Source organism: Neolamprologus multifasciatus, chromosome 8 (assembly GCF_963576455.1).
Source record: "Neolamprologus multifasciatus chromosome 8, fNeoMul1.2, whole genome shotgun sequence".
NCBI lineage: Eukaryota > Metazoa > Chordata > Actinopteri > Cichliformes > Cichlidae > Neolamprologus > Neolamprologus multifasciatus.
This window is the reverse complement of record NC_140446.1, coordinates 13,131,706-13,157,193: the sequence shown is the minus strand read 5'-3', so window position 1 is coordinate 13,157,193 and position 25,488 is coordinate 13,131,706. Positions and strand designations below refer to the sequence as shown.

General features: G+C 39.6%; 1 protein-coding gene and 1 pseudogene across 1 annotated transcript; one reads left to right on the top strand and one right to left on the bottom strand.

Moving 5' to 3' along the window:
* Positions 1-34: 34 nt before the first annotated feature.
* On the bottom strand, positions 35-7,122 carry LOC146512641 (GH3 domain-containing protein-like; annotated as a pseudogene).
* Positions 7,123-8,443: 1,321 nt separating this feature from the next.
* Positions 8,444-12,737, top strand: LOC146512640 (uncharacterized). Its single transcript, XM_085171300.1, has one exon. It carries the CDS (start codon positions 8,852-8,854, stop codon positions 9,545-9,547), a length of 696 nt encoding a protein of 231 aa, XP_085027426.1. The 5' UTR covers positions 8,444-8,851; the 3' UTR covers positions 9,548-12,737.
* Positions 12,738-25,488: the final 12,751 nt, after the last annotated feature.

Sequence of the window (25,488 nt, the reverse complement as noted above, 5' to 3'; positions counted from 1 at the left end):
TTCCTTTAACTGCCCAGAAAAAAAAAACATTGGAGAAAAGTGAAGTGAAATTTATTGAGGAATGGCAACTGAAGCTTACATTTAAATACAGCTCAAAGATTTTCTGGTGCTGGTGTCACCAGAAAATTCCCACTGGAAATACTCGGGAAACTTCTAAATTGGGGGTTTTGTACAGATGAGACTTCTGGAATATTTTGGCACTAGTTTAGAGATATAGTTGAGAAAATAAAAACAGTGAAAAATTAACAGAGTTAATGCATCGTGGTTAACATCTCCCACAGGCACACTTCATTAAGTCAGTCATAAATAAACTAAACTGGAAAAAAAACATCCAATATCATCAGTCTGTAAGTGACCTCAGGAAATCGTTTTGCCCAGAAGGAATTCAGCATATTCTTTCCTGCGCAGCACCCGCTGCATTTTGAACGTATTGGGTGAGGTGCTCGAGTACGCCATCATCTGCTTACGAAGTTTGTTAAACGCTCCCTCTGCCACCAGCTGCACTCTCATTGGCCCGATGCTGCCTTTGATACGGAAGGATTTGTAGACAGCCGAATCCTGCTGGAGAGAAATGTCCAGCTGGGAAGCAAGAAAGGAAACACCAAACAGAAAGACAAGGTAGAGTGATTTAATGACAGACTGTAAACATGCTGCCTGTTGGTGAACCTTCATTAGGATTTCTCTTACCTTATGTCGTTGTTCCTCTGTAAGCCTCCTCACACCTTTCAGCTTGAAGAACACCTGGTAGTGAGGATCCGAGCCACCAATTGTATCTCCTGCAATGCCACAATAAATAAAATAAAATATGGTGCAAAGGGTTCAATAGTTTTCGCATCATATTCCAACTTCTTCTATGATTTAAGTGTATAAACAAGAACAAATATTACCCAGGATGCCGCTCTCAGCACAGCAGTAGTCAACCAGCTGAGCTCCTGGCCCCTGAGCGACGGCCTTCTTCAAAACACTGAGGAACAACGCTTCTGACACTTTCTCTCCTCGAACATTCAGCATTTGACCTCGTCTAATGGAGCATGGAAGCAAGGAGAAAGTATTGTGTCATGCTTTATATATATACACAGACACAGCATAAGAAAAACTGTACGGCTGTCCAGTGCTGTACCTGTACTGAAACTCCACGATGGGACACTGGTTGTGAAATCCAACAACTTTTACAATGTCTCCGATGCGATATCTGTAACAAGGGAAATATACAGGTAAATATGAGAGTTTGTTATAGTTGTAATATCACATTTTAATTGCAGTGATGGTCATACAGAGCCACCGGACAAATCTGATTTTACACTCATCAGCAACTTTGTTAAGTACACCTGTTCAACTACTCATTAACACAAATATCTAATGAGCCACTCAGAAACTTGGTGCACACAGAGATGTAGCCATGGTCAAGATAACCCACTGAAGTTCATACCAAAATTAAAATGGGTCAGAAAGTTGATCTAAGTGACTAAATGTGGCATGGTTGTTGGTGTCTGCAGGGATTTCACCACACAATCATGTCTAGGGTTTCCAGAGAATGGCACGGAAAAGAGAAAATATCCAGTGAGCGGCAGATCTCTGGTAGAAATGCTTTGCTGATGTCAGAGCTCAAAGGAGGGTGGCCAGAATGAGTTGAGCCTATAGGAAGGCAACAGAAACTCAGATAATGACTTGTTGCAACCAAATTATCAAGAAGAGCATTTCTATAATCACAGTGCATTGAACTATGAAGCAGATGGGTACAGCAGCAGAAGACCACATCAGCTGCCACTCGTACTCTGCAATATTCTTGATATTTATTTAAAATCACCTCTTGATATTTATAATTGAGTGATTTGTATATATTAGTGCTGTTTCTTAAATGTATAAAATCTGTAACATACTGTATTGTTTAAATAGTTTAGGCTGTTACTGTTACCGACTTGGAGCAACTGTAATCCACATTTATTCCCACAAGTAATCTGATTCTGAAGAACAGGAAACTGAGTCTATTATTCACATAGGGTCACCAAGTTTGGACAAGATTGGAAAAAGTTGCCTAGAGTTTCATTTTTTGCTCCACCATTTGGAGAGAGGGTCAGAATTTGGCATAAACAACATGAAAGCCTTGTTGTAACAATCGTTCAGGCAGATGGTGGTGGTAGCATAATGGTGTCAGGGATATTTTCTTTGTCTCCTTGGTACCAAAATCCTTTAAACTCCACAGCCTCCAACTGAATAGTGATGCTGACCATGTCCATCCCTTTATGACCACAGTGTACCCATCTTCTGATGGTTGCTTCCAGTAGGATACCACACCATGTCACAAAGCTCAATCAAGTCTCAAAATAGTTTCTTGAGTTCATTGTACTCAGATGACCTCCATAGTCACAAAAGTCTCAGTCCAATAGAGCATTTGTGGAACGGGAGATTCCCATCATGTCAACACTGACCAAATTCTCTCTGGAATGTTTCCAGTACCGTGTTGAATCTTTGCTGTGAAGAATTAAGAAAAAAGGATGTCCAACCTAAAAGTAGTGAAGTGTTTCAAGTTTCAAGTTTTATTGTCATATGCAAGTTAGCACAGGGTCAACATTGCAATGAAATGTGTTTGACGAGCAGCAGTCACTCAGCAGCATGATACAGTACAGAAAATATAATAAAATATAATAAAATAAAATATAAAAATATAAAAATAGTAAGGAGCTAAATATTAGAGAGACATGGTAAAAGAGAAAAGATGACTAAATATATATGTATCTATAAATATATGTACACTAGTGATTAAAAAGAAAATCTTGAAAAGAAATATGACGGGAGGGCAGATGGGATATTGCACAGGAATGAGCAGCAGAAAATTACAGTATTGCACTTTAAATATAAATATCAATGACAATAAAGTGAAGTGACCAGTGCAGATTAAACAGAGTACTTGTGAAGCTACAGGGTAGCTTCTGAGTGCTGTGTTGTGTGTGTTTAAGTGTTGTGGTTGAGGTGTCGTACGGCTTGGTGGTAAAAACTGTTTTTAAGTCTTGTAGTCCGAGCAGACAGTCTCCTGTAACGTCTGCCAGATGGTAACAAGGAGAACAGCTGATGTGCTGGGTGGCTGTGGTCCTTGATGATGCTGTGTGCTTTATGGAGGCATCGCTGGAGGTAAATGTCCTGAATGGCAGGAAGCCTCGTGCCAGTGATGTGCTCTGCTGCCTTCACCACCCTCTGTAGTGCTTTACGGCTGCTGGCAGAGCAGCTTCCGTACCAAACTGTGATGCAGCTCGTCAGCAAGCTCTCAATTGCACACCTGTAAAAATTTGAGGTGATGTTGGCATTCATGCTAAACTTCCTCAGCCTCCTCAGGAAGTAAAGCCGCTGGCGAGCTTTCCTGATAGCAGTGTCTGTGTGAAGGGTCCAGGAGAAGTCCTCGGTGATGTTGACTCCAAGGAACTTGAAGCTGCTGACCCTTTCGACCTTGACACCGTTGATGTGGATGGGCTGGTGTTCTCTGACTGGTAGTTTCCGGTAGTCCACTATCATCTCTCTAGTTTTGCTGATGTTGAGAGTCAGTGTCAAGTGACAAACTTAAACAGATTTAGAACATGTTAAAATGCAGTGTGACCCATCACAATCATGAGGACGTAAACATACAGCTGCAGTTATTTATATTTGTTTGTAGATGAAATCAAACCTGTAAAGTCCTGAAGCATTTGTGACAAGCAGCTCATAGTTTTCTCCCTCCTTCACCTCCTCCATCAGCAGAGTGTGAGGGGCCTCCTCATCCAGGCTGCTCTCTGGGAAGGAACTCGCAGAACATTGAGCGAGGGCACAGCAAGTAACGTCTTTCTGACTCCTGAGGCCACAGGTTCACCCCAATTAAACCTGCAGGGGCACAGATAATGAGAGCAAATGCTGACCTCATCCACATATAGAAACCCTACAAATGCCCAACTGCAACGGTTTTTAATTAAACAGCTTAAAAATGTAAATGAAGGCTATTACCTTCAGTAGCAGCATAGAAGGGCGAGTAGAAAGGCACTCCTTTGCAGTAACTTTCCCTCAACATTTCACCGTAGATCTGATTGGAGCCTGAGTCCACTGCCAGGACCAGGTTCAGATGAGGCCACAGGCGCTTGGCAATCCCCCTGAAGCCGTCCTGGAAGTGGGCCCGGAGTTGGGCAGCTCTCTGTGGGTCTGGCTTCATTAGCGCTTCAAGCTTGGCCCTCACTTTGGGCTCCAGAGACAGAGCAGTGCTGATTTTCCCCCGTTCAATGTCCTCCACAAGTTCCTGCCAACACTCCTATGAGATCGAGAGCATATTAGGGAGAAATGACTTGCCCAAGCCTTTATTCATAAAGCAATTAACACAAATGTTTTAATCAGTCAGTGGGAGCTAAACACCTGACTCAAGATTTCATCTTGTTTTACTAGATGATGTCCCAGTGAGAACGAAATGAGGCACATGTGAAGGACAACAACAGCCTGCTACTGCTCAATGAAACGTTGTCTCTTAAAATAGACAAGAAATAACATTGCTAATGCTTTTCTTTGAAGGATGGAATGGATGAATTACTTTACATACTTTACGGTTTCCCATTAAGTCCTGTTTTTATGCCTCTACTCACATAAAAAAGAAAGAAAAACACAAAAACAACAAAAGTAACTCATTCCAGACAAACAACTGGGTACCTGTAGGGCACTGAAGGCATAGAAAACTGTGGAGGCGAAGTTGGACTCCAGAGTTCCCACATTAGGATCTTTCAGCGCAAAAAGAAGATGCAAATAGAGCGTGTCCTTCTCATTGGGAACCTGAAGAAACATAAGATTTTATTACCGAATCGGTCACACAAAGGCTGACCACTTGTTAGGCTTGCTGATTGTACCTTGAAGGCAGGTGCTGGAGTTGTGTACAGGTTTAGGATGTGGCGTGAGGAGGCTGGTGTCGAGGAGTTTGGTCCGATGGGAATTCCAGCCTCAGACTGCCGAAAAGTAGGAGTGTAAAAGAACTTGGTGGTGCGTTGAAGGCTCTTGGTCTCAGGGAATGCCTGCTGCATGGCATCTAAGCACACAGTCACTCCCTGATGGAAACACACAGCGAGTATTATTAGTAAAATTTCCTTGCGCAGCACATGGGCTACACCGTCATCATCATCATCAAGGAGTGACTTCACCTGCAGGAAGAACTCAGTGTTGGTGTCCTTAGTGCTGAGCAGCATGGCACTGGATCCTGATGTCCCGGAGGTCATGGCCAGAATTAATGGCTTCTCTGCAATGATGAGCTTCTCTTCTCCAGCTGCGATGCGGTTGATTAGGTCTTGATAGTGCGTGTATGTAGTAATAGGATGGCATGCCTGAAATTCTTTAATATCTAGAAAATAAAGAGATTTCATGATTTAAATCAAAACTGTATTGACACCTCTAATTTATCTTTCATCATTTAAGCACAAGTATCAAACAGTCCCCAATTTCAGCATCGCAATTCTCAGGACCTGCTGCATTGTCCGTGCCCATCGGGAACACTGGGACATTTCCCAGTATACTCAGGGTCATTTAATACCCTGGCCTGCTGTGAATAGTTTAAACAGCAACATTACAACAAGCAGAAATGAGTTGGTGGTCCTCTCAGAAACCACACTCTCATCCACAGACTATATGATACTGCTGCTATATGTGCACAGGGCATAGGCAGGTGAACCATGGACACAAGTAAATTCACACTCCAGCAAGACACACAGCACGCAGCAGCTTCTATATCAAAGCTATTTAAGTGAAGCAATGAAATTGTGGAGGGGAAGAAAAAGAGAAAGTCACAAGTAGGCATCTTAACTCTGTGGTAATCAGGATAATTTTCATCTCAGATGATCATAGAAATAGTGTAGTACTTTTTAAATCAATACTAAGGGTGTTGTAGTACAGGAATGAAAAGAGTGATACTAAAAAAAAAAATATGACTGTAACGTTAATAATACACATATAAACATAAATGATGGTAGTTGTATTTGATTTCATCTCGCTACAGGTGTACAGGCTACATGTGTTTTCAGTGTCAATTATCTGACAAAAAATGAGAAAAATATGAGAAAAATAAACTGATTTTGACTTACAGCATTATTCCTCTTCCCTCCAATATTTCCTACAAATATTACTGTAATAACATAAAATTAATTCATTTGGAAACCCTTTGGCACAACTAAATAACAAATCAGCACATGGAGTTAAGTCTACAAAACAAGCCAAATTCCACTCAATGCATGAAATGCTGTTTTAGTCACCTGTACGCTGAAAATGTCTCGGGGACATTTGTTCATTGAAAACAATAAATTTGATGACACAGGTTTAAACAAAATAAAAAGAAATTTTAAAAAAGCTTGACTTGCTCACAAAACAATAAAAATTGTGAACAGATAGATGCAGCTTTAATTATTTTTGGATAGCAACACATCTAAAATAGGAATCAAATCAATATGAAGTTGTGATTTGTCGCCGTTCTTTAAGGACTCTGGTGGCAGCTGGTGGCACGAGTTTTTTCCTTTAATGTGTCACCCCGGTCTTCCCAAGCGTTAACACTGAATAAACACAAATGTCTTCACACTACCTGCTTGCTAAACTAACGCCATCTACTTCACTGCTTACCTTTTATTGAGCTGAAGTCGTACGGTCTTCCATAATACGTATCTCCGTTTTTACGCAAGCGCTTCAGCAGCGTCTCCTGTTGGACTTCTTTGACTTTGAGTGTGTCTGCTTCAAGTTTCCTTCTCTGCCGCCTGCCCAGCCAGCCTACAACCTTCACCGCTACATGCTGGCTCAGAAGGCTGCTTAACGTCCGGTTTTCAACCTTTATCTTCAAGATTAGTGCCATCCCGGCCACAGAGCACAAACCGATGACAGCGGGGAGAGGGGTCGGCATGGCTGTTACACAAGACAAACAAAAACACAGAGGAGCCAGGTGGGGGCGCTGTTAGTCAGCATTAGACCGTTACCTTTCTTCTCATCTACAAACAAGAGTACGCAGTCTACCATGAAAGTGCGCAATCCTGTCGAGACAGGATGGTTTTTATTTCGCTATTTCGCGCACTCATTCACCGCTTACCGGGAATCTGTCCGCTGATGGCCAGGGCGACCGATAAAACCGCAAAAACAAAGCGGAAGTGCAACGCGAAACCAAGAGGAAGACATCTTGAGCATTAAATAAGATGTGATGTCCCCGTGGTTATAATAATTAATGTCTATAAAAAGCTTTGGACTGCATTTCCACGCCCAAGAAAGCGTGTCAACTTTTACTTTCGCCGCTGTCTGTGCTGCTTCCGTATTTGGGTCAGAACTAGACGCTGATTGGTTTGACTAAATCATGACGTAATAAACCTGGAAATACCAACTAAAACAAAAAAACAAAAAAAAAACCCTTATATTTTATTTATCTGTTTTTGCTTTAAATGTAGCACCACTGCCTGGATAATGCTATAGAGTCCGTGGTTGTGATTGCACAACAAAGAAAATCAATCTGCAAGTTAGATTCTTATTAAATATTTCTTACATAAAACACGGGAGTGTGAGGGTTTGTGGACATATATACTACCAGTCAAAAGTTTGACCACACCTCATTTAATGTTTTTCTTTATTTTCATGGCTATTTACATTGTAGATTCTCACTTAAGGCATCAAACTATGAATGAATACATAGATTTATGTAGTAAACAAAAAAGTGTTTTATATTTTAGATTCTTACAAACAGCCACCACTGTTTCAGTCCCTGAAACAGTCACATGGGGGAGGGGGGCACACCTACACACTGTAAAATAGTTTCAGAAAACTGTGAAGAAGTCCATGATTTTCAAAAATGTCTTATCTGTGCTTTAGCATAAAACAGCATTTTCTGACTGTCAGGATTCTGCATCTTTCAGTCTAACGTACTTATGTATGTCAGATATGTTACACAAAAAATTTACAAAAAAAGGACCCTGGGACGACACCCCGAAGTCAGGTGTCTGCCTCCTGCTGGTTCCTGTGCCCGACGTCGTACAGGAAAGTAAACAGCAGTGAGGTTTGTGGGGTTACTGAAGTTTGGCTAGCTGGTATATAATGATGTGCTATGTGATCGCTAGCGACACAGCTATGTTAGCATGATATATAAACAGTGAAGCTGGAGGACGAAGTCGCTTGATGACGTCATCGCCTAATTTGCATAATTGGTCATGTAATTATAAAGGACCCTGTAGGAGAGAGAAATAACATCATGGAAGAGACATAAAGTCAGTAAAAACACCCTAAAACCATTTAGTATATATTTAAAACCACACATTAAATTTCTTTAGCAATTATTGTTTTTTTTAATGTCACAATTCCAACCCTCCTCCTTTATCCGGACTTGTGACCGGCAAAACTGACCCGAAATAGGCACAAATAGAGTTACTTTTTTGTTTACGTGTCTGTGTGTGTCTTTTAAAGAATTTTAAACCTTGGGATCCACAAAAAGTAAGAGTAAAAGAAGAACATTTTTAACCATAACGTTATTAACGAACTACATTAATCAAAAATGGACATAGCAAGCATCACCAGACAGCTTCAGTCGAAATTGGATGTAGAAGATGAAGGTAAGGCTCTGCAAGGACATCCGATTTCTAAGTTAGCAATAGAATAGAATAGAATAATCCTTTAATTGTCCCACAAGGGGAAATTTGGGTGTAACAGCAGCAAGAAAGACACATATACAAACAAACAGTACACAAGACACAAAACAGAAACATACACAATTTTTACATATTTACATCAAGGACAAGGGTTACAAAAAAAAGAGTACTGTACCGTTATTAAATTAAATAAAATTAAATACAGATAAGAGGCAAACCCTGGTTTGTTGTCTCGAGCGAGCGAGACAACAAACTAAATGGGGCCTAAGAGAACGCCGTCCGCTGAGGAAATTGAGGACATCAAAAAGTCACTGGACTTTTTAACTGAAGAAACATCAGCTATCAAGCTACAGCAGAAATATATCCTGGACATTGTCGAGGAGATAAAGTCGCTTCGCAATCAGAATGCAGAGAAGGAGAAACGGATTGTCTATCTGGAAAGCAGGGTCGCGGACCTGGAGCAATACACCAGAATGAACGATGTGATCATCACAGGGCTACACATAAAACCCCGGTCATATGCTCGGGCTGTGACTGCTGACAGCAAAGAGGACCATGGAGAACTGGATGTTAGCTCTGCAGAGCAACAGGTAGCTGGTTTCTTGCAGTCAAAAGGGATCGACCTGGACTGTAATAACATCGAGGCATGCCACCCTTTGCCAAGGAGAAACGCTAGTGATAAACCAGCTGTCATCATAAGATTTGTAAACAGGAAAAACAAGAATGCACTGCTGAAGCAGGGGAGAAAACTAAAGGGATCGAACGTCTACATGAATGACCATCTAACTAAATACAACGCAGACATGGCTAAGAAAGCACGACACCTAAAGAAACTGGGTAAAATTCAAAATACATGGACTGCAAACTGTAAAATATTTATTAAACTCAACGGTACACCGGAGGAAGCCAAAGTGCTGGTCATCAAACGCATCCAGGATCTGGAAAAATATTAACATGACTACAAATGCAAGGAGCTGAACAAACAATCAACATTCATCAAAGCAGGTAACAGAAGATAACAACGGAAGCTAAAGCACAACATATTAAATCATGGAACAATCAACTAATTTAACATCTGGGAATTATACACTGCTATCACAGAGGATTGCTAATCATGAGAATCTGGAGTTAAATTCACCACAAAACATGGAATACAATACACACTTCACAGAGCAGGACATTGATCCAGAATTGAACTTTTTTAACATCAGAAATATCAGCTGCTATTATACTGAAGATCAATTCAATAAAACTGTCAAGGCTGACTGCAAAATGTCCATAATCCACTTTAATAGTAGAAGTTTATATGCCAATTTTCACAAAATAAGAGAATACTTAAGCAAATTTGCACATCCATTCAGTGTGATTGCAGTATCTGAGACGTGGATTAATATGGAGAAAGGAGTGGACTTTGAAATAGACGGATATGAATTAAATGTTATGAACAGAAAGAATAAGAATGGTGGGGGTGTGGCTTTGTTTGTGGATAAAAATTTAAAATACAGGGTGGTGGAAAAAATGACGGTGGTGGTGGATAACATATTAGAGTGTGTAACAATAGAAATTAGTATGGAAAAAAAGAAAAATGTCATTGTAAGTTGTATATATAGAACACCAGGTTCTAATATTGAAATATTTAAGGAGTGGGTAGATAAAACATTTATTAGGACAAATCAAAAAGTTATGTTCATTTGTGGGGACTTCAACATAGACCTATTAAATCCAAACAAACATAGTATGACAGATGAGTTTATTAATACAATGTATAGCATGGGACTCTGTCCAGTGATTACTAAACCCAGCAGGATTACAGCACAGTCGGCAACCTTAATAGACAATATATTTACTAATGAAATAGAAAACAGATCTATAAGTGGTCTCCTAATTAATGACATCAGTGATCATCTACCTGTTTTTGTAGTGTATAACAGCAATTACAGGAAGGCCAAACAGGAAAATACAACAAAATACAAACGAGTGAGAACAGAGGAGTCCATAAATGCATTTAAAAGTGATTTACTTAAGCAAGAATGGGAGATGCTGTATAAGGAAAAAAATATTGATAAAGCTTATGAGATTTTTTTAGGAAAATTTAAACTGTTATATGATAGCTGTTGCCCATTAAAGAAATATAGTAAAAATCAAAAATATGTAGCGTGCCCATGGATCACAAAAGGATTACAAAATGCATGTAAAAAGAAAAATACCTTATATAGAGAATTTATAACAATCAGAAGCACAGAAGCTGAAAATAAATACAAGAAATATAAAAATAAATTAACTAGTATTTTGAGGTCATGTAAAAAGGAATATTATGAGAAATTATTAAATATGAATAAAAATAATATTAAAGGGATTTGGAAAACATTAAATACCATCATTAAAAATGGTTCTAGGCAGTCAAATTATCCTTCGTATTTCGTTAACAATGATAGAAATATTAGTAACATGAGTGATGTGGTTAATGAGTTCAATAAATTCTTTGTAAGTGTTGGGCCAGATTTGGCTGATACAATTCCTGATATAACAGATTCTGCAGAGAAAGAAACTAAACTCATTGACTGTAATCCTCATTCAATGTTTTTAACGGTGGTAGAAGAAAAGGAAATCATTGATATTGTTGGGAAATCACAAACAAAAAATTCTACAGACTCTGATGACATTGACATGGAAATCGTTAAGAAAGTGATCAGTGGCATCTCCAAACCCTTAACACACATTTGCAATTTGTCTCTACAAACTGGTGCATTCCCAACACAAATGAAAACAGCTAAAGTAATACCACTGTTTAAAAATGGAGATAGACACCAATTCACAAATTACAGGCCTGTTTCTCTACTTTCACAATTTTCAAAAATACTGGAAAAAGTTTTCATTAATAGACTTGACAAATTTATAGATAAACACAAAATAATAATGGACAGTCAGTATGGTTTCAGACCAAATAGATCAACATCTATGGCATTAATGGAACTAATTGAAAATATCACCAACAATATAGATCAAAGACAATGCACAGTTAGTGTTTTCATTGATCTAAAAAAAGCTTTTGACACAATTAACCATGAAATATTACTTCATAAACTGGAGTACTATGGTATTAGAGGAGTGGTGCTAGAGTGGGTCAGAAGTTATTTGAGAGACAGGCAACAATTTGTGAAGATTGGTGAATATCAATCAGAGTGCCTGGACATTGTTTGAGGAGTTCCACAGGGGTCAGTATTGGGACCAAAGCTGTTTATTCTCTATATCAATGATATATGTAAAACATCTGATATATTGCAGTTTATTTTATTTGCAGATGATACAAATATTTTTTGTGCTGGAGAGAATTCACAGCAGCTTTTGGAAATTGTCACACAAGAAATGATTAAACTAAAACATGGTTTGACAGAAACAAGTTATCACTAAATTTGAAAAAAACTACATTTATGTTATTTGGAAATTGTAAAAAAGATGCCGGAGCAAAATTGTTAATAAACAATGTTGAAGTAGAGCAAGTTTCTGAAACAAAATTTCTGGGTGTGATAATAGATAACAAAATCTGCTGGAAACCTCACATAAAGCATATACAAGCTAAACTGTCAAGAAGCATCTCTGTACTGAGTAAAGTTAAACATTTTTTGCCTTCCAAATCACTCCGGGTACTTTACTGTTCACTTATATTGCCATATTTAGAATACTGTGTGGAAATCTGGGGAAATACATACAAAACTTCACTTCAACCACTATGTAAAACTCAGAAAAAAGCAATCAGGATTATTACTAAAGCAGGATTTAGAGACCACACTAACATCATGTTCTTGAAATTAAAAATTCTGAAGTTTATGGATCTTATAAAATATAAAACTGCAAAAATTATGTACAAAGCCAGATACAATATGTTACCAGGAAATGTACAGAGGATGTTTTTTGACAGAGACGGGGACTATGCATTGAGGGGAAAATTAAATCTGAAGACTCTTAAAGCACGGACACAGGTTAAAACCTTTTGTGTTACTATTTATGGGGTAAAACTGTGGAACAGTTTTACTGTGGACCTACAGCAATGTTCAAGCATTAGTCAGTTTATAAAGATGTTTCGAAAACTGATTTTGGAAGAATATGAAACTGATAAAGTTGATCACCCATTGTATATATAACTATGCTAAATTGTATCTAAATTATATCTATCACTGTAGCTATGTTTATACATGTTCTCCTTGTTTATTGTGTGGGGTAAGTGATGATGGGAATTAGGTGAATAGTGGGATTCAATAGAATGTTAAGCATGGGGTAGGGATTAATAAGTATGTTATACTTCTTCCTACTCCATTTCAGACCTAATAATCGTCATTTCATGTAATTGAGACTCTGTTTGATTTATTTATTTTTATTTATATTTATTTTTTTATTTTATTTTCTTTGTTTTATCTGAGCACATACGTGTGTGTATGTACACAGAGTAAATGCAAGTATGTGTACTTGTGTATATATTGTTGTTTTTTTTTGTATATGTCTGAAATAAAGATACTACTAAAAAAAAAAAAAAATTAATTAATTATAGTGTGAATGGGTTGATAAAATAGTGCAGGTTACAGCGCTGATGTAAAACTCTGTTTGTTGGGAGCAGTTTTGATTGTACAGTCTGACAGCTGCAGGGAGGAAGGACCTGCGGAAACGCTCCTTCATGCATCTAGGATGTAGCAGTCTGTCACTGAAGGAGCTCTGCAGTTCAGCAACATTTACATGCATGGGATGGGAGACTCTGATGTTATTTTGGCCAGAGTCCTTCTGTCTCCCACCAACTGCACTGGGTCCCAGAACAGAGCTGGCCTTCCTAATGAGTTTATCCAACCTCTTCCTCTCAGCTGCCGATAAACTGCTGCTCCAACATACGACACTGTAAAAAATGACAGATACCACCACAGAGTCATAGAAGGTGTCCGTGTGATGGATCTGCGTCTCCGGAAGTCCACCACCAACTCCTTGGTTTTCCTGGCATTGATCAGTAGGTGGTTCTGCTGGCACCAGTCCACAAAGTCCAGAGTCTACTGTCTGTACTCTGAGTCGTCTTCACCTGTGATGAGGCCAGCTATGGCAGTCGTCAGAGAACTTCTGTAAGTGGCAGCGTGGGAAGTTGATGGAGAAGTCTGCAGTGTAGAGAGTGAAGAGGAACAGTGCCAGCACAGTTCCCTGTGGGGCCCTCGTACTGCAGACCAGCGTATCAGAGACACAGCCCTGTGTCCTGACATACTGTGGGCGTTCTGTGAGGTAGTCCAGTATCCACTGGGACATGTGGTGGTCCACTCCCGATAGCTCCAGCTTGTCCCTCAGAAGTTGTGGCTGGCTGGTGTTGAAAGCACTGGAGAAATCAAAGAACACGATCCTTACAGTGCTTCCAGGATTCTCCAGGTAAGTCGGGGCTCGGTGCAGGAGGTAGATGATGGCATCCTCCACCCCAATGCCAGGCTGGTAAGCAAACTGCAGCGGATCCAATGAAGACCTCACCAGGGGGTGCAGATGGCTTAGAAGCAACCTCTGGAGGGTCTTCATCAGATGTGATGTCAGGGCTACCTACCTGAAGCTGCTGAGGTCCTTGGGATGGGAGGTCTTTGGTACCGGTACCACACAGGAGGTCTTCCACAGCTGTGGAACTTTCCCCAGTGACAGGCTCAGGTTGAACAGATGATTGGAATGGTGTATTTTAGTGCATTGATTTATTTTAAACAAAGTAATGTACAACTTCTCACGACCTGCGTTATAGTCAGTGCGGGAGCAGCGGCTTCGCTCATGCACAATTCATTTGCAGTTTGGACGCGTAGGTGTAAACAGCTCCTGCTCTGACAGCAGCTGGGGGCGACTGCTGCGTTAGGACCGTGTGAGTGCTTTGGCACGGGCGAGGTGCCCACGGCAGCTCCCGCTGCTTGTAAGAGCGATACGTGCTTTCACGTCAAAAGTCGTAATAACACTCCAATAACACCAGAAAAAGTCACCAAATTTGTCGCTTTTTAGAAAAAAAGTCAATAAGGGCGTCTGAAAACTCGCTAGATGTAGCGACAAAGTCGCTGCCGTTAAGTCCTCCGTTATTTATTTAGCTAAACAAGTAAATTAACACTGGCTTACAGCACCATAGAAATATATACAAAAATACAAGCCTCCGTTATTTATTTAGCTAATATGCTAGTAGCCAATGTGCTTTAAGCTAACTCGGCTTCCACAATCTTACATTTCTGAATAAAAACACAAAGAAGTTACCTTTAATACCTCCGACCAGTATAATTTCACTCCACGTTAACAGAGCTTTCCAGAGCTTTCTATGTGAGAGCAAGCCGTAAAACTTGAACACAAAAAGTAAATAATTAAAAAAAGGGGAGTGTGTTGTTTGTTAATCGACGGTGAGACAGCGGGGGCGTAATCGTCAAGGGCGGATGCACCCGGGGTTTTTTCCTGTCTGGGTTGCCATTCCCCGCCAACAGCAGGTTAATATTAAAGTTAGCTTAATGGTTAATACTAACGTTCAGGGAGGTAGTGATGGGCAGATGAAGCTTCATGAAGCACTGAAGCTTTTCATCCAATTGGTTCACCCCAGCGCAAAGCTTCTTGAAGCTTCATTTGCTCTAGTAGGACACCTACTGGACGTAAAAATATTAGATGGCATGAATTTGAAGAGTGTGGCCTTTTGCACACAGCCTGTAAATGTCAACAACAAAAGGAGTGTGTAAAACATCTATATTGTATTGATGGCAGTATACTTTGTATATATACTTTGTGTATATATTGTAGTATGGAAAATGATCATTTGGAAATGCTTAAAATGGAAATGATCATTTACTGTGAGGTGAGGTTGGGGTGTGGACAGTGGTTGTGCTTTTGTAACGTTGAGGTATGGACAGCTACACACTGAGGCCTCAGTCCTGCCTGTTCACATTTTATTTTGTAAAAACTAAATTTTCACTGCTTTTATGACCTTTTAGTGGGGAGAACATAGCTAGGATTGAATGATTTAACAAATCTTTTAAATCCTTTGTCCTTCACAATGCTAAATGGCTGGGAGTCCTCGATCACCATGCTAACCAGGTCTTCATCTATTTGAGATTGTTCTCCTGAGGAAAGACAATAAAAACAAAGCACAAATATAAATATCACACACGTAACTTATTACAGCTGTATAATATTGTTATATCATTTAGTTACATTACTGCATGCTATATTATCATGGCATTTGATGGTTCACCTGGTCTTGCTCCACAATCTGTGTTCCCCTATTCTCATGCAAAGCTGTGTAGTGCCTAAGCATGGATGAGGTGTTGTTGTTATATCCCAGCTCCCTGGCACATAGCAAACACTTCACCTTGTACAAAAGTAAAGACAGCTTAACATAAATTATATTGCACCATCACTATTATGAAAATACATCTTCTGTAGAAATTTACATACCTTGTTGGGAGGAATAAAATCAAAATGTTCCCACACAGGGGAGGACATCCTCCTCTTCTTAGCTGGCTCCATTCTCTCCTGATATTCTCTCCTCACTCTCCTAAACCTCCAAACTGTCTCCAAACTCTCACTAACTGCAACTCTCCATCAAACACCTACATTTTTGAATGAAGTCTGAGGGGTTTGTATCGCTGTCATAGCTTGCGGCAAAGTTCGAACCACTTCATGAACCAGTCACGTGGTACAGCCGGGCAGCGAGGCTTCGGACGTCATCATTTTCAGCTCCTCCCATAAATGAAGCAAGCCTCGATACGCGCATCGCGGAAACGCCCCCTCCATTACTCGACACAAGCTTCGAAGCCTCGATACAGAACGTCACATCACTACAGGGAGGTGAAGGTTCAAGACGTTTTGTGACCGATGAATTTCAAAGAGTAAGTGTACTGTGACGTCACGGCACGTGTGCCTTTGAAGTCTGTGAACGCGAGCTCATAAATACCCCAAGGTAAGGCACTCTACTTTACTGCACCTAGTGTTGAAAACACATTTTAACTAAATTAACTCTGAATCGATAGTCGTCTGCAAATATGTGGCGCTCAGTCTTCAGTCATAAAAATTCTTCAGACACTGATGGCTTTGAGGAGCTTGACAGATATTATTTAGAGCCTGATGGGTTCTTCTTACCAATATCTATTTCTAGAGATGAACAGTCTGAGGTTCCTAAAACCAGTGTTTCTGTAAACACCTATGAAAATGAACAGGCAACCACCTCTGAAATAGATGAGGCTCCTAAAACCAGTATAAACAACTTTGAAAATGAAGAGTCTCCCACCAGTGAGAATTACAGCACTGATTTATTCAATGGCGTCCTCCCCAAACCTTCAGATATGAACAAATCTGAAGAGAAGGAACAAAACGCTGACCAAGGAAGTTTTCAAAGAGAGGACAAAGAAACTTTTTTTTCCAGAGTTCAAACAAATCTTTCAGCTCTGTCTTCCATTATTACAGCTCCAGTTGAGTCAGTTGGGCGAGGAGTCATTTTTGTCACCAGGCACATTTTTAATATTGGTCGAGCACCATTTACCTCACCCATTAGTGAAACGGAAAAGTCACCCACCTGTGAAACAACTGAGGTTCCTTCACCGAGTGTTTCTGTAAACAACTTTGAATACGAACAGTCACCCTCCAGTGAAACAACTAAGATTCCTACAACCAGTGTTAATATGAACAACGCTGAAGATGAAAAGTCTTCAGCCAGCGAGAGTTACAATACTGATTTATTAAATGCCATTCTTCCTGAACCTTCAGATAACGGACCCAAAGATAATGAACAAAATGTTGTCCCAGGCAGTCTTCAAACAAAGGAAGAAGAAACTATTTCTTCTGGAGTTCAAACAAATGTTCCAAATTTTTATTCCTCTTGTAGAGTTCCAGATGTGCCTGTGGGCCTTAGAGAAGATTTCATCACCAGGCACATCCTTAATATGGGTCGAGCACCATTTAACTCAAATATTCCAAATCTCTATTCCTCTTGTAGAGTTCCAGATGTGCCTGTGGGCCTTAGAGAAGATTTCATCACCAGGCACATCCTTAATATTGGTCGAGCACCATTTACCTCAAATATTCCAAATCTCTATTCCTCTTGTAGAGTTCCAGATGTGCCTGTGGGCCTTAGAGAAGATTTCATCACCAGGCACATCCTTAATATGGGTCGAGCACCATTTACCTCAGTTACCACACCCACTAGTGAGACTTCTGAAACAGCTAAGGTTCTTAAAACCACTGTTTCTATAAACAACTTTGGACATGAAGATTCTCCCACCAGTGAGAGTTACAGCATTGATTTATTCAATGTTGGTCTCCCTGCATCTTCAGAGAATGAACCAAATATTGTCCAAGGAACTCTTCAAAGAGAGGACAGAGACCCTGCTGTTTCCAGACTTCACCGAAATCTTTCAGGTTTTAATTCCCTTATTACAGCTCCAGTTATGCTTGCGGACCAAGGAGTCATTTTTGTCACCAGGCACATCCTTAATATTTGTGGAGCACCATTTACCTTATTGTTCAATCATTTTTCAGCAATTATTCAGCGTATGTTTCCCATTCCCCACAGAGCAAATTCAGGCCTGATTCCTACAATCAGAAGATGGTTAGATGTAATTTCTTGGATGACTTCAGTAATTGGTGCACTTGCACTTTTAGTTTTACTTATAATCATACTTAAAATAGTCATCATGGTAATTCACTAATTCTAACAAACATGAAATTCAGTATCCTTAGCATAAAATGACATCACAATTATGCCCCCAGCCAGTCACAGCAGAAGGCTGCCCCTCCCTGAGTCTGGTTCTGCTGAAGGTTTCTTCCTATTAAAAGGGAGTTTTTCCTTCCCACCGTCGCCTTAGTGCTTGCTCATAGGGGATCGTTTGATTGCTGGGGTTTTCTCTCTAATACTGTGGGGTTTTAACCTTACAGTACAAAGAGCTTTAAAGTGCCTGTTCTAACACAGCATTATTAAATAGACCTTAAATGGCTTCAACTGAAAAAACATTACATAATAAAAATAGTAAATCAATAAATAATGGTGTGTGTTTGTTTCATTTTTCTATACCAGGATTAGTGCTAAAACTTAGTGGGTTACAATTTATGTAGCTTTTAAAAGATTATTGTTGTTCCAAATGTGACTGCTGAGTGGCCGTGGCATTGCGCACAGGATAAAACTTCTTGATTTTAGTGTCATGCAGAAGTACATTCAGGACAAAGATTGCACTTAAGTAACATCTGTGATTAGAAGACACTGGTTTTGTCTTCTTTTTCTGTGATAATTTACTTTAAAGTTTATTTTTAAGTCTTGGATCTATTTTTATGGGTTGCTCTGATTTTAAAAACAAATTTAAAGCTCTTACTGGTCATTAACACAAATGCAGCGTTTACCTGTACAGGGATTGACCACTAGAGGTCCTTTAACTCAAGGTTTACATTCATCAGCAACTTCCTTGTCAAATGCTAAATGCTGATCAGATTAAATAGGATTATTAAGGGACAATACATTTTGTTCTTAATATCCTATTATGTCATCTATCATGTCTTTTCTATGATTCATATTTTATTGATGAGACCGTCAATAGCGAGGTAGCAAATACTCAAAGATTAACTAGTCAGGACATGTGATTTCTACAGTTTTTTTACAGGGTGGTCTTTGGCATGTTATCTTATTTTTGGTGAATAAAACAAAACCAGTGAAAAAAATCCCATGTGAGGCGAAGCCTAATTGGACTGTTATACAGATTGACAGACCACGTGACTTTCGCGCATTGCGTGCCGGGAACCCATGGCAAAACAATCCAAGTATCAAACGCAAGCATTTGCAGCACCGCAAAACGTTCATTCTCCCGTTCCAATACCCTCTTGGTTTTTCTTTGCCCCCCCTCCCAAAAACAAAAACGAAAGAGAATAATGCCGGACCGTACAAAGACAGACTCGACAAAAAGGCAAAGAAAAGATACAAGGAAACAATCAAAGGAGTGAAAGAGGAGTGTTAGACCCTTACAAGCACACAGAGTGGACAAAAAACGTTAGCGTGCTGCCCAACTTTCACCACGCTCATATTTATAATTATACGGTTCTTGGAGTGAGTACATATACATACACAAGCCCGGGTACAGTTTACCGACGGATGGGTACAGGACCTTGAAATGCACCATGTAGAACGAAAGACCATCGTACGAACAAAGGTTTACCTCACAAATCGTCTTCATAAATACACATATGTTAACCGTTTATTAACAGGACCTTTGGTAATTAATTAGTGGAAATAATTTCTGGTAGGCCTTACAGAAATGTAGCAGTGACAATAATATTGTATGTTGTACTGGGCAATTAGTGATACAAAAAAACCCTGTTTTATCCTGTGAATAAAAGTATATGTTTTTGTCAATGTACCATGGTAATAACAGAAGCGAAACGCAATATTCTGTCAGGACAATTCACTATTTATACACAATAAACAAAGGAGCATAGCGCGACAATTTCTGTTCAGCGCCAGAATCGCTTGTAACCCATATCACCAATTATGTTATGAAAAATGACGTATTAACTACTACAAAACACTGACCTTTGTGGGAATGCTTGGAGCAGACTGGGAAGTTATATTTGGTCTTTGAATGGCTGCAATGCAGGCCATCCGTCGGCTCTTTGTTACTTCGGAAACATGGCAATTTCTCTTCAACGACGTAATCCGATAACAACCGATCTCTTTACCCGTCGGCTTCCTGTGGCTGTCATGCGACCGGCTATTGCAGTTAATAATACAACAGCTTATTGCCATTTTTTGTGTTTCTTTTTATCGCTGTGTAACTGATTTCAAGCCTGGGTGCGCTAGTACCTCTTGCCACGGGTTCCCAGAATCCTTTGCTCTATTCCAAAATTAGGCCTCAGAACCCAAACGGTGGACTGAAACTGAGTTTGGGTCTCATTTTAATTTGTGGTCACTGTACCAAAAATGTGGTTCATCATAACTATGCAACATTTAAAGATGCAGTTATATTTCTTATTGACATCACCAGAAATTGTGTGTGAATTGTTACGGTAATGTTCAATAAAGAAGTATAATTCTTTTTAAGAACAACAAAAAAACATTTATTATAGAGTAAACTGTGCAATCTGTTTTAATTTAAAACAGTTACAATATTTTGTACTTAGAATCGTTTGATCTGACTTCTTGCAATAAAAATAGAAAATTTGCAATTCTCTAATTCTTAGTAACAAGTCCTTTGTAAAGAATTCAGCTTTTGTGTAAACACCTAAGTTCATCAGATATCCGGGAAACTAGTGACACTGTCGCGTCGTCCATGTTTGCTACAGTCATTGGCTGGAACCTGACAACAGCGCCACCTGAAGGAGGCTTCTCTCTGTCTGATAGCTTGTGTTCTGAGACCTGACACCTGAATTTCTGAGACCTGACACCTGACGACTTTTAGTCTGAGACCTGAGATCTGACATTTTTTTGTTGAGACCTGAGGATGTCCTAAAAATGTACACCATACTGCAGAGACAGTGCATGATGTAGGATTTTATTTCATTTTCCAGGGCAGTGAATGTAATGTACTGATAACATAAATTATGACAACTTCTTGCAGAGAAAGTTCATCAGCTTACACTATGTTAAAAACGTTAACATAGTGTAAGCATGTTACATAGTGTAAATGTTAAAATAATTTATTTTAATTGTGATTTATAGAGATAGTGGAAGGAGATGCTAAAGAGATAAAAACATGACAACATAAATGTGTAAAAAAAAATGAAAGACCTTGATATGTATATGACTACAATAGATATTGATTCAGTCGTTTGGCAGAATTGCTGACCATAAGGAGGCAACTCCTGTGGTTGCAAAGAGGCTTTGGGTGATAAAGAGGTCAGGGCAACTGTGGAACTGCTCAGCTTAAGATTTCTAAATAGAACTGAACTAATGGATGACATCAGTCTCTTTTTATATACAGTTAGTGATTATAAGCCACTTCTAGCTTCATCAGTTGAGTATATTTTTGTTTTTCCTCTGGAAACTTTTGGAATTCAGGGTTGTCATTCGGTGTGACTGTGCGCACTTAAGTGATATTGGTGATTGGAAGCCAGTGTTTTAGTCTTCTTTTTTTCCTGATTAGTTTATTTTATAGTTTATTTTTAAGTCTTGGATCTATTTTTATGGGTCGCTATGGTTTTAAAAACAACTTTAAAGCTCTTACTGGTCATTAACACAAATGCAGCATTTACTTGTACAGGGATTGACCACTAGAGGTCCTTTAACTCAAGGTTTACATTCATCAGCAACTTCCTTGTCAAATGCTAAATGCTGATCAGATTAAATAGGATTATCAAGGGACAATACATTCTCTTCTTAATATCATATTATTTCATCTATAATGTCTTTTCTATGATTCATATTTTATTGATGAGACCGTCGAAAGCGAGGTAGCAAATACTCAAAGATTAACTAGTCAGGACATGTGATTTCTACATTTCTACAGTTTTTTTTACAGGGTGGTCTTTGGCATGTTATCTTATTTTTGGTGAATAAAACAAAACCAGTGAAAAAAAATCCCATGTGAAAGAGCCTTTCACGTGGGATTTAGTAAATTGTAAGTAAATTGTAACTCATGCAGTTGTAACCCCTTTAAACAATCTTTCGTGTCCTGTAGGAAATGGAATACCAAATGAACTGACTAAAGGGGGTGCCTGTAAAAATTCCTGAGGTTCTTCTGCCCACTGGTGCTGCTGCAGCTGATTTCTATCAACAAGAGGTGGGATCACTTGCAAAGAGACTGCAATTTTTGGTTTGGGGCCTTTCCCCTCTGGAGCAGCCAAACAGGGGACTGAAACTGTTTGGGTCTCATTTTGATTTGTGGTCACTGTACCAAAAATGTGGTTCATCATAACTATGGAACATCTAAAGATGCAGTTATATTTCTTATTGACATCACCAGAAATTGTGTGAGACTTGTTACGGTAGTGTTCAATAAAGAAGTATAATTTTTTAAGAATAACAAAAAGCCATTTACTATAGAGTAAACTGTGAAAGCTGCTTTAATTTAGAACAGTTACAATATTTTGTTTGATCTGATTTCTTGCAATAAACAGAGACAATTTGCAATTCTCTAATTCTTTGTAACAGGTCTTTTGTAAAGAATTCAACTTTTGTGTAAACACCCAAGTTCATCAGATATCTGGGAAACAATGCAACAATTAATTTTAATAATTCTATAATGAAGTGTTAAATTGCAGTTCGAAGCTACTGCTCCAAACCTTGTAATAAACATCAAACAAGATTAAAACCTCAGGACAAATCAATTAAACCAAGTGCTGTGGTGGTGATATGAAATTCCAACTTTGCAGCCTCTGTAGCTTTCTAGTAACACATTTGCCCATTCCTATTCAAACAATGTTAAATGAATTACACATTTATGTCTCTTTAAAGAGAGTCAGAACAGCATGGGGACTCTTAACCTAGTGTACCTTACAATCAAATTCTTCTCTGCATTTCAGACCATGATCTGCAGTTAACAGCCACACTGCTCCACACATCCAGCATCAGCATCCGACTAGAGACTTGCAACATGTGGAAAACTGGGCTTCTCCATAAGAGCTACAAGGTTGAAAAAAAAGAAGAAGAAACATATATTAGTTACTTCAACTGTAAACTAAGAAATTTAACTAAAGACAAACTTTTGAACTTGCTGTACCATTTGCAAATGAGGCAGATGAAGGCATCCTTTACAGAATGTGTGTGCGGTCTTTGCAGTTTCAGATTTACGGTCAAAGTGATGTCTTGGAGGTAGGGTTGGGCGATATGGCCTAAAATCCATCTCATGGTATAATTTGAAGCATGTGCGGTAACAATATATATTGCGATATATTATTTTCTTCTGTATAACGTATTTTACATGCTATGAGGCACACTTAAAATACTTTAATTTTCTCAAAAAATCGACAGTGTGTCTTTGTATGAATTCTGGTTGTGCTTACTGACCTCCAACCGATTTTATGTGGTACACGGCACGCAGAAATCTGTCAAAAAATGTTTTAGTACGACTTTGGTAAGCTATGAAGGCACACCACTTGATGGATTGCCGGAGCAATATGGCTACCGTAGTCAGGAAACTTGCGGAGTAATCTGGGTCCAAAACTCCGTCTATTTCAGGTTCCAAAGTCAAATGAACACTGCGGCATCACTGAGAGTTAAAAACTCTCTAAATTCTTTCATCTTTAATAAAATGATCAGCGTTGCTGCTTTACTAGGTGTAACAATTAAGTTTAACATCCAGGCATCCATGAAAACAGAATTTATTAAATTTAACAGAGTTAGAAATTAGCAGGAAGTTAGCTCGCTAGTTTCCACCTAAACATGATAGAAGCATGTTCTGACTGAGAGATTTCTGGAAAAATTAAAACGTACAGCTCTGCTATCTATCACTTCCAACATAAATAAAGACAGAAAACTAAACAGCAGTGACTTTTGTAGGGTTACTGAAGTTGGGCTAGCTGGTATATAATAATGTCCTACGTGATCGCTAGCATAACAGCTACATTAGCATAACATTAGCACAGTGAAGCTGAAGGATGAACGCTAACTTTTCCCCACTCGATAAAAGTTAACATGAGGGTTTCTGGTGGTTAGGGACAAATGCAATTGCATGGCAGGATGCTATAAACTGACCAAACTTCAGTTAAGTGTCATGGTCTGGGTGAGCAGCTGGGATTTTCCATCAGTGCCAGAGCACCCTTGGCTCCGCCAGTGGGCAGGACTTCCTCAGCTTCATGCATCTGGAGCTAATTGAGGCAATCAGGCCAAAGAGGGATTTAAGCTCTGCGCTGTCATCTCCTCCCTGCCAGTTCGTCAACTACCTGATGTTGGTAACCGGCTCCCACGTTCATGTTGCTAATCTCAAGTTGTTTGACTCACGCTGTTTCTTGTGCTTCAGGACCTATTCTCCAGTGTCGACTGCTGCTCACTACTTGGATCTCAGCTCTTTTCCACCTCACTGGGAAATATCTCCAAGCCTCACCTGCCTGCCCTCCTGCTCACTCACCACTTTGGATCCAACAAACCCCAGGTCAGCCGTTTCACCTCCCCCTCGATACCATACCTCCCCCTCGATACCACACCTCCACCTCCTGCAAGTAAGCTGAAGAGACTCTCATAATTACCCTCTCTGGTAATCCACTTCAACCCAGCTCTAACTCCGCTCTCCTCTCTCCCCAGTGTGACCAATACTTACCTGCCTAGATCCAGTTGTCCTCACGTTCATGCCACGCTAATAGTTCCACGGCTACGTTTCCACACCGCAGTTTGCCACGTTATTGTGTTTTCACCCATATTATATATTCACCAATAAATTGTGTTAAAACGCCCTCTTGCCTCCGCTCTGTGTGTCTGCGCTTGGGTTCTGTTCAAGTTGCTGGCCTCCGTCCAGCGTGACATTAAGAGAAAAACTAAGATAATCCATCCACAATACGAGGTTAGTCATTAATATACTGCAACAACATGGGAATAGAGCAGCTGCGAGAGAATTCAGCGTTAATGAATCAATGGTATGGAAGTGGAGGAAGCGCAGTTTTTGCCTTTCCCCATATTCCAAAAGTGATTCATCTCTTTGCTATACTATCACCCGGCATAATTTGCAGATGTTGTTTGCAGCCGCTGCAATGCTTTTGACCAAAACAGGCGCAGCTTGATGACACCATCAACATGCGCTATCGTGGTAGAGCGGTACAGTCAAAATCTCTACCGTTGGCCAAATTTATATCGTTTCTACCGTATACCGTTTATACCACCCACCCCTACTTGGAGACTTTCAAACGGCTTAATGTATTTTTGAACTTTATGCATGTGTGTAGCGTAAGAGGGAGAGAGAGAGGGCGTGATTTTGACTTTACATAAATTACCTTGCTTTAGCATTTCTCCTGGAACTCCGCAAAG